This window comes from Phacochoerus africanus, chromosome 3 (genome assembly GCF_016906955.1).
Source record: "Phacochoerus africanus isolate WHEZ1 chromosome 3, ROS_Pafr_v1, whole genome shotgun sequence".
Taxonomy (NCBI): Eukaryota; Metazoa; Chordata; class Mammalia; order Artiodactyla; family Suidae; genus Phacochoerus; species Phacochoerus africanus.
Window position 1 is genome coordinate 95,653,299 of NC_062546.1, and position 12,205 is coordinate 95,665,503.

Genomic DNA, 12,205 nt, shown 5'->3' on the forward strand with positions numbered 1-12,205 from the left:
AGTGGTCAAACCAGAGCTGCAGCTGCTGGCCTATACCACAGCCACAGGAACGCCAGATCCAAGCCACATCTGCAACCTAGGGCACAGCTTGCAGCAACACTGGACTCTTAATCTTAATCCTAAATGAGGCCAGGGATTGAACCTGCATCCTCATGGATGCTAGTCAGGTTCTTAACCTGCTAAGCCACAACAGGAACTCCCAGCTTCATGTTTTTTTCTTTTCTTTTGCAACTCAGAAGTTCCTGGGCCAGGGATTGAACCCATGCCACAGCAGTCACCCTGAGCCAATGTAGTAATAATGCCAGATCCTTAACTACTAGGCCACAGGGAACTCCTAATCAGCTTCTTGAAGTTTTTTTTTTTTTTTTTTTGGTCTTTTGTCCTTTTAGGGCTGTACCAGCGGCATGTGGAGGTTCCCAGGCTAGGGGTCCAATCAGAGCTGTAGCTGCCAGCCTACACCACAGCCACAGCAACGGCAGATCCAAGCCATGTCTCTGACCTACACCACAGCTCACGGCAATGCCAGATCCTTAACCCACTGAGCGAGGCCAGGTATCGAACCCCCAACCTCATGGCTCCTAGTCGGATTCGTTTCTACTGCACCACAATGGGAACTTCCCTCTTAGAGATATTTCTAAGAAAAAATATGATAAAAGGAATAGAAGGGAAAAAAAAGGCTTGGATTCAAAATGACAGATTGATTGACTGATTGATTGATTGACTGATTGATTTTTGGCCACCTGCAGTATATGGAGTTGCCGGGCCAGAGATCAGATCCGGGCCACAGTCAAGAACTAAGCTGCAGCTGTGGCAATGCCAGATCCAAAAGGACAGTTTTAACAATGACTATGTAAGAAAGAAGAAAATCGCTCTGTACTCCACAATTGGGTCTCTGAAGAAATCCCAATTAGTTATCTAAGGATGAAAGAGCACTGCTAGTTAAATCTTCTCCTTTCCTCTTTAAAACCAAACCAAAACAATACACATCTGGAGGTCCCACCAGGGCACAGTGGGTTAAGAATCCGACTTCAGCGACTCAGGTCGCAGTGGAGGCGTGGGTTCATTCCCCGGCCCTGTGCAGTGGGTGAAAGGATCCAGCATTGTAGCAGCTGCTGTGTAGGTGGCAATCCCTGGCCATATACTATGGGTACAGTCATAAAATTAAAAACAAAAGGAGTTCCTGTCATGGCTCAGTGGAAACAAATCTGACTAGCATCCATGAGGACGTAGGTTTGATCCCTGGCCTTGCTCAGTGGGTCGGGGATTTGGCGTTGCTGTGAGTTGTGGTGTAGGTCACAGATGTGGTGTGGAACCCAAGTTGCTGTGGCTCTGGCGTAGGCCAGAAGCTACAGCTCCAATTCTACCCCTAGCCTGGGAACCTCCATATGCTGCTGGTGCAGCCCTAAAAAATAAAAAAATAAAAAATTAAAAGCAAAAAGAAAAAAATACACAAAAACTGATTCAAAAGATATTCGTTATCTGTTATATATATGTGTGTGTCTTCAGATCATGACCTAAAATTCACTCTTCCATTTAGTGGGGATATCTGGTAACTGATTTGAATAATTATTTTTATCCCATTTCTGTTTTAGTTATCTCTATAAGTTATTCAATGTAGAAATAAGAAAAATTTTAAATTATAGTCAAACAACAAACTGAAGTTTAAGTAGTTTAACAATTAGTATGTCACCCCCAACCCTGACCTCAAGTCTATAAAACTCCAAGAGGACAGGATAGTGAAAGGTATGTGAGCTGACACTCAAGCATCTGAAGTTTATTACAGAGCAGTTCCCTTCTAGACAAATCCTTTTATAAGTTCAAAAGACTTATTTATTTATTTATTTATTTCGTCTTTTGTCTTTTTAGTGCTGCACCTTTGGCATATGGAGGTTCCCAGGCTAGGGGTCGAATTGGAGCTGTAGCCACCGGCCTCCCAGAGCCATAGCAACACGGGATTCGAGCTGTGTCTGAGACCTACACCACAGCTCATGGCAAGGCTGGATCCTTAACCCACTGAGCGAGACCAGGGATCGAATCTGCAACCTCATGGTTCCTAGTTGGATTTGTTAACCACTGAGCCTGACAGGAATTCCCAAAAGGCTTATTTTAACTAAGCTCTTCAACTAACTCAAGACCTATGAATCAGAGAAGGGATGGGTTGAACCAAAAGGAAAGGTTTAGGAGTTCCTGCTGTGGCATTATGGGATCAACAGCATCTTGTGAGCACAGGGACGCAGGTTCTATGCTTGGCCCCGCACAGTGGGTTAAGGATCTGGCTTAGGTCGAGACTGGTTGGGATGTGACCTCTGGCCCGGGGAACTCCATATGCCGCAGGGCAGCCAAAAAATAAAAATAAAAAAAATATTTTAAAAAATAAATAAAAATTTTAACAACCATACTACTTTTGATTATGTTTAAAAATATCAAGAAGGAGTTCCCTGGTGTGGCGCAGTGGGTTAAGGATCTGGCATTGTCACTGCAGTGGCACAGGTTTGATCTCTGGCCTGGAAACTTTTGCACACTGCACATACAGCCAAAAAAAAAAAAATTAAAACAAAATCATAGGATGACCTTATAGCTCCTAATGTTCTTGTCAAATTTCCTCCTTTACTCCTAAACATCTGCAAATTTCACCTTTTTAAACGACAAAACAAGTTTATAAAAGTTTAGCCCAGACAGATTTCCTAGGGGAAGAAAAGAAAAGTATTAGCTTTGGATAGAAAAGGCTCTTTGAGGTCTGGGGTGGGTGACAAGCATACAGAGGAGAGATCTGGGTACCTTGCTGTTGATGTTAACATCGATGTTGGGAGGAGGGGATGGCAAAGAACTCTTCTCCACCTCAAGATGTTTGAGCTTCTCTGAGGCATCTTTTAATGCTGAAAAAAATGTCAAAAGAGCTGCTTAGTCTCCAGGCTGTCAGAGCCCTGTGATGGTGTAGAATGAAGCTTCCCCGCTACCAGTCCAACACCAGTTACCATCAATTAAAGGTAATAATCCAGGAGTTCCCGTTGTGGCTCAGCAAGTTAAGAACCTGACTAGTATCCATGAGGATGTAGGTTTGATCCCTGGCCTTGCTCAGTAGGTTAAGGATCTTGAGTTGCCATGAACTGAGGTGTACGTCGCAGATGTGGCTCTGATCTGGTGTTGCTGTGGCTGTGGTATAGGCGGCAGGTGCAGCTCCGATTTGACCTGGGAACCTCCATATGCTGCAGGTATGACCCTAAAAGAAAAAAAAAATGTAATAATCCAGATCAACACCACCATTATTATCTGATAATAATCCAGATAAATAGAAATTCTTTCCATAACCAGGTAACTCTCCATTAATTTGATTAAGAGTTAATCTAAACAGGAACATTGCCCTGTATCTGCTCTGATTCTAAAAAGCTGTCAGATGGAGTTCCCTCTGTGGCATTGGTAGTTTTTAAAACTCTTTAGCTGATTTTAATGCACAACCCAGACTGAGAATCACTAATTCAACATTAATCTCAAAATTTCAAAAACGTCCATACTTGTTTGTTTACTTAATTGCCACCTCATGGTTTTCTTATGTTTCAAATTATTTGACATGAAAAGTTTAGCATGGTGATGCTGGGACCACAATATTTTAGCTTATGAATTGTTAAATTAATACTGTTGAGTTTGGGTGGTAGGGGAGAACTCGTGGGAATAAAGCTTCTTTTGCAACTTCCATTTGGGTGAAAAACATCCTGAGATTCTTTTTTTTTTTTTTTTTTTTTAGTTACTATTTATAACTACTCACCTAAGCCAACCAGGATTTTCATATTACAACCAAAAGAAAATACAGAATAAACTGGATACCAAGATTATAAGATTTTCTTTCTTTCCTTTTTGGCCACACTGGTGGCACATGGTAGTTCCAGGCTAGGGGTTGAATCAGATCTGTAGCTGTCAGCCTATGCCACAGCCTCAGCAATGCCAGATCCAAACTGCATCTTCGACCTACACCACAGCTCACAGTAACACTGGATCCTTTGATCCACTGAGAGAGGCCAGGGATCAAACCTGAGTTCTCATGGATACTAGTTGGGTTTGTTACTGCTGAGCCATGACGGGAACTCCCATAGACCTTATTTCTTAACATAAAACACTCCATTTTCATTGAAAGCTCTGAGCAAATGTTGTAAGTTTGAATTGAATATGTTTTATTATTGAAAACCACACATGATGCAAGAAATTTCTTCTGCCACTTCAATAGCATTTAAGCTCTGCTGGAGTATCATCTGCAATTAGAGTTCACTGACTGTAAGGTATCTATTTCTGATGCATGGCAGAAAGAGTTAAAAAAAATTCTTCCCCTATACTGATTCCAAATCTGCTTCCCTATACTTTCAAATTGCTGATCCAAGATTCACCAATAGAATGAGATAAAATGAACTCTTTGATATAACAGGCTTTCAAATATTTGAAGTTTTTACATCTCATTTGGTCTTTCTTTTCTAGGCATTCTAATATGTTCCCCCAAAACCAATACAATTTCCTAGAAAGTATGTACTAAATAAATGTTGTCTGTGAATGTACCACTATTGCAGCACTGAAAGAATTTCTAAGGCTTTAAAAAATTCATATAATGGACATAAAATGAAATATAAATAAAGTCAATATTGGCATCCTACAAAGGAGACAATTTTTATTTTAACCCTGAAAATAAATAAAGCTAGTCCTGTTTCTGGCTGAACAAACTGAAATACTGATGGCCTTGGTTTGTTATATCTCATATCTTTCTAGTGACAAAGAGTGATCATTTCTAATAAGAGATAGGGTCCAGGGCTGTGAAAACTGGAAAATAACCAAATGAAATTGTTCGCAAGAAAATATATGAGAAATATAGGCATTCCTTGGATATACAGTGAGTTTGCTTCAGATCACAATAAAATGAGTCATGTGAACTTTCTGGTTCCCTGGTACATATAAAAGTTATGTTTGCACTGTAAATGTGCTACAAGTCTACTAAATGTGCAAAAGCACTATGTCTAAAAATATATATATATACCTTACTTTAAAAATACTTTATTGCTAAACAATACCAACCATCATCTGACAATGTAGGGTTGCCACAAAACTTCATTTCGTAAAAAACACACTATCTGCAAAATGCAATAAAACAAGGTACGCGTGGAATAATGGAAATGTTTCCTTAATCTAGTAACTGACTACTACCTTTAAAAAAATCAAATTAGAACACAATTCTGAAATTATCAACATAATAAATCAAAACTAATTTTTGTTCCCCTGATCTCAGGCTCACAAGCATAATTTAAATATGGTAGATGTCAATTAAAAACATCTTTGATGTATCAGAGCATCTGTTCAACTGTGTATTTTTAGTGGTTACTTAGGGAACAAAATAACAAATTTTTAATGGCAATTACCCGTAGTACTTTAGCATGTTCTATTAACCAGAAGTGCTGTGTAACTTTTCATTAACACTTCTTCCTTCTAAATTATATATACTATTTCTGTATTTTTACACTCTTCAGAGGCAACAGCAAACTCACTGGCAATTTCCTTAAGCTGTTTAAAGATGGCATCTCATCTGAGCAATAGAGATCAAAATTGGCAAGAGCCACATAAATATAAGCTGCTTTTAAATGAACACATGTTACACTGAGATTCAACAGAAAGCTCCTGTTTAAAGACAATTTATGCTTTAATATCAAACCAAACTCACAAATACATAGAAATTTTTAATGTGCAATTTGTTTCCTTTTAACTTTTTAAAAGGTTTAGGAAAGCAGCATTCTTTCTGCATTATTTGTGTAGGTTTAGGCAAACAACTGCCCTCATTATGCTACTTTCTATATGCTAACAGAATGGCCAAACATTTATTCACTCTTATGCCCTAGAAAATCCTTAAAGAAACTTTTTTTCTCTTAATTTTTATTCAAGAAACAAAGAAAAAAGAAGATTTGGAAATTCAAAAATGTTTAATGACTTATAAATGATACAATATTTAATAGTCTCAATTATGTGATCTTAAATATTTCAATGGACCCTTAAGCCAAAAAAGGCAAGAAAGCATAACTATTCTACATTAAAAATTCAAACTCAACTATTACATAAAAGACTCTTAGAAGAACTGACTTAAATAACTCATTTCAAAGGGAAATAAAATAGGAGTTCCTGTCACGGCACAGTGGAAATGAACCTGACTAGGAACCATGAGGTTGCAGGTTCAATCCCTGGCTTTGCCCAGTGAGTTAATAAGGATCCAGTGTTGCTGTGAGCTGTGGTGTACGTCGAAGATGCAGCTCAGATACCGAATTGCTGTGGCTGTGGTGTAGGTCGGCAGCTATAGCTCTGATTCAAACCCTAGCCTGGGAGCCTCCATGTGCCGCAGGTACGGCCCTAAAAAGAAAAAAAAAAAAAAGGGCGACGGGAGGTAAAATAGAGAAATGCCATCGATATTACACAGAACATTTACTTACTCCCATATTCAACTTCAGATTCCTCTAGTCCAGTCTGCCTGGGGGCTGTGCTGATTTCATCTGATACTTGGGATATGTCCAGAGTGTCGGCTGCCCCAACTACCTCATCAATGGTTGTTTCTGGTAAGTCTGGACTATCTAGCAAGTCAATCTTCAGAGGCAAGCTGTAAAGGTAACAGAAAACTTACTTAGACCAAGGAGTTCATTAGAAAAAGAATTTAAAATACTGATAAAAGTATTTGTCGGAAAAAAACAATAAACAAAAAACAAGTTCATAGGACAGAAAACCAGACAGGAGAGAGCAGCACTTAAACAAGGAGAAAAGCCTGGAAGACTACAGAAAGTTCCTGTCAAGTAGAGCACTGACCAGGGAACACGTGCAAGAAAACTTCCTGAGCCTGGGGAAAAAACTACCCAAAAGGATTTCCTCCCCTTGCCAGGCAGGGGAAAGAGCTAGTGGCACTCATACTGGGCCACAATGCCCCCTTCCACAGACAGAATGAAAACCACGCACTTCAAGGGTATTGAGTATTAGGAAGGTCTTGCTTCAATAGTGGAAAATAATTAACCCAGACTGAGCATGGCAACAAATCCACTTAATACATCATAAAAGACCTGAAAAGATCAACCTGTTTACAAATAATATAACTGCATCCCAAAACAGAGCTCAAGAAGATTCAAGAAGATTCTCAGAGGAACACAAAATAATCTGACATCCAACAAAGTCAATTTCACAATGTCAGGCATCCACTCAAAGATTACCAGGAATGCAAAGAGGCAAAAAAGGACATCCTCTACTAAAGAGAGTAATCAATCAATAGAAACTGTATTTCCATATGTTCAAAAAGCTAAGCAGAAACTACAAGATATAAAAAAAGACCCAAATCAAACATCTAGAGATGAAAACAATACCTGAGATGAAAAATAAATTGGACGAAATCAACAGATTAGACTTTAGAAGAGATACTAAACTTAAAGGCATAGCAATAGAAACTACCCAAAATAAAATACACACAGATAAAGGAATCTCCCCAAAAGAAAAGAATATCAGTTAGCTATGGGACAACTTTAAGCAAACTACTGTATAAATAACTAGTCACAAAGTTAAGGCGGGAGAGAAGAAATATTTGAAGAAAAAAATGGGTGAAATGTTTACTAATCCGATAAAAATTATACACCAACAGATCCAAGAATTTCAACAAACCATAAACACAAGAAACATGAAGAAAACTACACAAAGCACACCGTAATCACACTGCTTAAAAACAATGCTAGGGAGTTCCTTTGTGGCGCAGCAGGTTAAGTGTCTGGTATTGTCACTGCAGTGGTTCAGATTGCTGCTGTGGTACAGGTTTGATCCCTAGCCCAGGAACTTCCACATGCTGCAGGCGAGGCCAAACAAAAACAAACAAACGAATAAAAACTTAGAAGCAGCCCCAAACATTATATGTTCAAAGGAATAAGATAAGAATGAAAGCAGACTTCTCTCTCTTTTTTTTTTTTGGTCTTTTTATGGCCACACCCACAGCATATGGGGGTTCTCAGGCTAGGGGTCTAATCAGAGCTGTAGCCGCTGCCCTACGCCAGAGCCACAGCAACACCAGATCTGAGCCATGTCTGTGAGCTACGCCACAGCTCACGGCAACGCTGGATCCTTAACCCACTGAGCAAGGCCAGGGATCGAACACACGATCTCATGGTTCCTAGTCGGATTCATTTCCCCTGCGCCATGATGGGATCTCTGACAGCAGACATCTTATCAGAAGTAATGCGAACTGGAAAACAGTGGAGTATCTTAAAAGCACTGAAAGAAGGAGTTCCTGTCATGGCTCAACCTAATTAATGAATCTACCTAAGAACCAGGAGGTTGTGGGTTTGATCCCTGGCCTTGCTCAGTGGGTTAAGGATCTGGCATCGCCATGAGCTGTGGTGTAGGCTGCAGACGAGGCTTGGATCTGGAGATGCTGTAGCTGTGGTGTAGGCTGGCAGCTACAGCTCCGATTAGACCCCTAGCCTGGGAACCTCCGTATGCTGCAGGAGCGGCCCTAGAAAAGGCAAAAAGACAAAAAAACAAAAAACAAAACACGCTGAAAGAAAAAATCGTATCAACCCAAATTTTATTATCTAGTCCAAAAAGCTAGATAACAAAAGGAAAACCAAGGTACCTACCAAAGAAAAGCAAAAAATGTATACACAAATGTTCATGACACCATTATTCATAACAGCCAAAAAGTGGAAACTCAAATGCCCATCATCTGGGAAATAGATAAAGAAAATGTGATATTACCCAAAAAATGGAATAATAATCAGCAATAAAATAAGTGAAGTATTGACAAAGGCTATGACCCTTGGAAACATAATATTAAGGGGAAAAAGCCAGACACCAAATACCACATATTGTGTGAGTCCACTTCTATGAACTGTCCAGAATAGGTAAATCCACAAAGACAGGCAAATCTCCTTCTCTGTGGAGAGGAATGGGAATTGACTCCTGTGGTATATGGTCTTAAGATTCAATATTAAGGACTGCTTTGACATCCTGAGCCTCATAGGGCCCCAAAGGCCCAACTATGAGTTCCCCTGCTCTCACCAGATACACCCTCCCAGGGAAAAAGATTCCCCATCAACTGTACCAGCTGCATCCTACCAGGTTCTTAACCTAACAAGTTTCACTCTGCCAGCCTATGAAATTATTCAGACGAGCTAATCACATCCTCCAGTAGGAACCAGAAGTCAACTCATTCTCATGTTGCTATAAAGCCCTGTCTCCCAAAGCCTATGTTTGTTCACTGCTCCCAAGTAAACATGTATGTGGCCTCACCATTGTGAGGTTTCCTTCTCCCTTGTCTAATAAACTGCTGTATATCTTATTTGTCCAGTGCTGGGCATTATGTATTTGGCCTTCTTGTAGTATTGAGGGTGGGAATCCCTCTCTCACCAAAAGGGTGAATAAGTGATGAGCAGAACAACAGATAATAGGTATGGGGTTTCTTTTGCAGGGGGCGGGGGACAAAAATGTTCCAAGGTAAAATTGTAATAAAGGTTGCAAAATTCGGGAGTTCCCGTCGTGGCACAGTGGTTAACGAATCCGACTAGGAACCATGAGGTTGCGGGTTCGGTCCCTGCCCTTGCTCAGTGGGTTAACGATCCGACATTGCCGTGAGCTGTGGTATAGGTTGCAGACGCGGCTCGGATCCCGCGTTGCTGTGGCTCTGGCGTAGGCCAGTGGCTACAGCTCTGATTCAACCCCTAGCCTGGGAACCTCCATATGCCGCGGGAGCGGCCCAAGAAATAGCAACAACAACAACAACAACAACAAAAAAGACAAAGGACAAAAAAAAAGGTTGCAAAATTCTATGCATGTGCTAAAAACACTGAACTGTCCACCTCAAATGGGTAAATGATATGGTATGTGAATTATATCTTAATAAAAAGAAAAGACAAAATCATCATCATTCATACAAAGGAATTCACTACCAAAAGGCCAGCACTAAAAAAATGTTAAAGGAAGATACACAAAATCTATAGGCAGAAGAAAAATGAACAATGTATTATGGGATCTAAAACAAACACAAAAGTAAAATTCTGGACAAATGATAGTCAGAAGGCTGGGAGGGGAGAAATGGAAGTACACACCTATAAAGTTCTTGCACTATACATGGAATGGTATAATACCCCTTGAAAGCAGATTGTGATAAAGTTGGACACGCTTAAGAAACCATTAAATTAAAAAAAAAAAAAAAAAAAAAAGCCAAAGAGTTGTTAAGCTAAGGAGTAAGAAATGGGAATAAGTGGAATTTAAAAAAAACATTTGATCGAGAGTTCCCTGGTGGCTCAATGGGTTGTCACTGTGGTGGCTTGGGTTGCTAAAGTGGTGCGGGTTTGGGGTTTGATCCTTGGCCCTGAGACTTCCAACTTCCGCATGCAACAGATGTGGCCTACTCCCCTGCCCCCTAAAAAGAGAGTTCCCATTGTGGCTCAATGGTAACGAGCCTGACTAGGATCCATGAGGGCTCAGGTTCAACCCCTGGCCTCGCTCACTGGATTAAGGATCTAGTGTTGCTGTGAGCTGTAGTGTAGGTCACAGACGCAGCTCAGATCCTGCATTGCTGTGGCTGTGGCACAGACTTACAGTTCTGATTTGACCCCTAGCCTGAGAACTTCCATATCCTGCAGGTGTGGCCCCCCACCAAAAAAAGCCAAAAATATCAAAACAAAAAAAATAAATAAATAAAACACCCAAAACCCAGTTGATTAATGAAAAAAAAAAAAAAAAGAGGAAGATGGGAACAAGAAACATATGGGACAAAGAGAAAACAAACAGCAAGATGACAGACTCAATCATATCAATAATCATGTTTAAAGGAAATGGTATAAACATACCAATTTAAAAAAATTCAGTCTCCATAGCAATTGTCAAAAATTGCCAATGCCAACTATATTTCAATTCATCCCAGAGGGTTACTGGGAAAAGTTTACAATTAGCAATAACCACACCTTGGATAAACCACACTGCCATTGCACAAAGCTGAAACATTCCAGTTTTTGAATGCAGAGTTTATCAGTAGAGATTTAAAAAGCAAAACCCAATTATGTGCTGCTTACACAAAACATAATTTAAATATAAAGAAAGAAAATTAAAAATAAAAGGATAGAAACAAATATACCATCATTAACACTAGTCAAAAAAAAGCTACAGTGAATATAATGTTACCAAAGTAGAGTTTAGAGCAAAGAATAGTACTTAAAATGAAGATGGTCATATCATAAGGACAAAGGGGCCTTTTATTCTATTTTATCTTTGCTTTTAAGGGCCTCACCTGTGGCATATGGAGGTTCCCAGGTTAGGGGTCAAATCAGAACTGCAGCTGCTAGCCTATACTACAGCCACGCAGGATCCGAGCTGCGTCTGCAACCTACATCACAGCTCACGGCTATGCCAGATCCTTAACCCACTGAGAAAGGTCAGGGATTGAACCATATCCTTTCTGATTTTTTGTTCCACCACTTACTGAAAGGAGAGTATTGAAATCTTCAGCCATAATTGATTTGTCCAATACTCTGAAGTTCTTTCAGTTCTGAAGTTCTTCATGTATTTTGAGGAGCTATCATTAAATTCATAAATAATTAGTATGGTTATGTTCTCTTGATTAAAAGGCCCCTTTGGGAGTTCCCATCACGGCTCAGTGGTTAATGAATCTGACTAGCATCCATGAGGATGCAGGTTCAATCCCTGGCCTTGCTCAGTGGGTTAAGGATCTGGCATTTTAACAGTTTCTGAAAGAACAAGACATTCAATGCAATTCATCAGCTGTGGAAAAAGCTTAAAGGTCACAGACATTTTATCTTTTTTTTTTTTTTGTCTTTTTGCCTTTTCTAGGCCCACTCCCAGGGCATATGGAGGTTCCCAGGCGAGGGGTCTAATAAGAGCTATAGCCACCGGCATACGCCAGAGCCACAGCAACACGGGATCCAAGCCGCGCCTGCGACCTACACCACAGCTCATGGCAAGGCTGGATCCTTAACCCACTGAGCAAGGCCAGGGATCAAACCCGCAACCTCATGGTTCCTAGTCGGATTTGTTAACCACTGAGCCACGATGGGAACTCCAACATTTTATCTTTTTGATCTAATACCAAGTTAGGGCAGAGGAAAGAAACTGCCATTCTTTCATGCTTTCCTAGAGGAATGAAGGCCAGATTTTAATAATTTACCCTGTGTTGCTAAAGGAAAAAACTCCTTTGAAAACTGCTACA

The 12,205-nt window shown here is 40.1% G+C and overlaps 1 protein-coding gene across 2 annotated transcripts in view; it reads right to left on the reverse strand.

The window, feature by feature from the left end:
- The window catches only part of EPB41L5 (erythrocyte membrane protein band 4.1 like 5), a 136,110-nt gene that overhangs the window by 37,826 nt on the left and 86,079 nt on the right, over positions 1-12,205 (reverse strand). For both annotated transcript variants that reach the window (XM_047772183.1, XM_047772182.1), the window contains exons 17-18: positions 6,450-6,613; positions 2,779-2,876 (exon numbers count right to left, since the gene is read on the reverse strand). In XM_047772183.1, the coding sequence (XP_047628139.1) occupies positions 2,779-2,876; positions 6,450-6,613 (262 nt within the window). The remainder of the gene's footprint in view (positions 1-2,778; positions 2,877-6,449; positions 6,614-12,205) is intronic.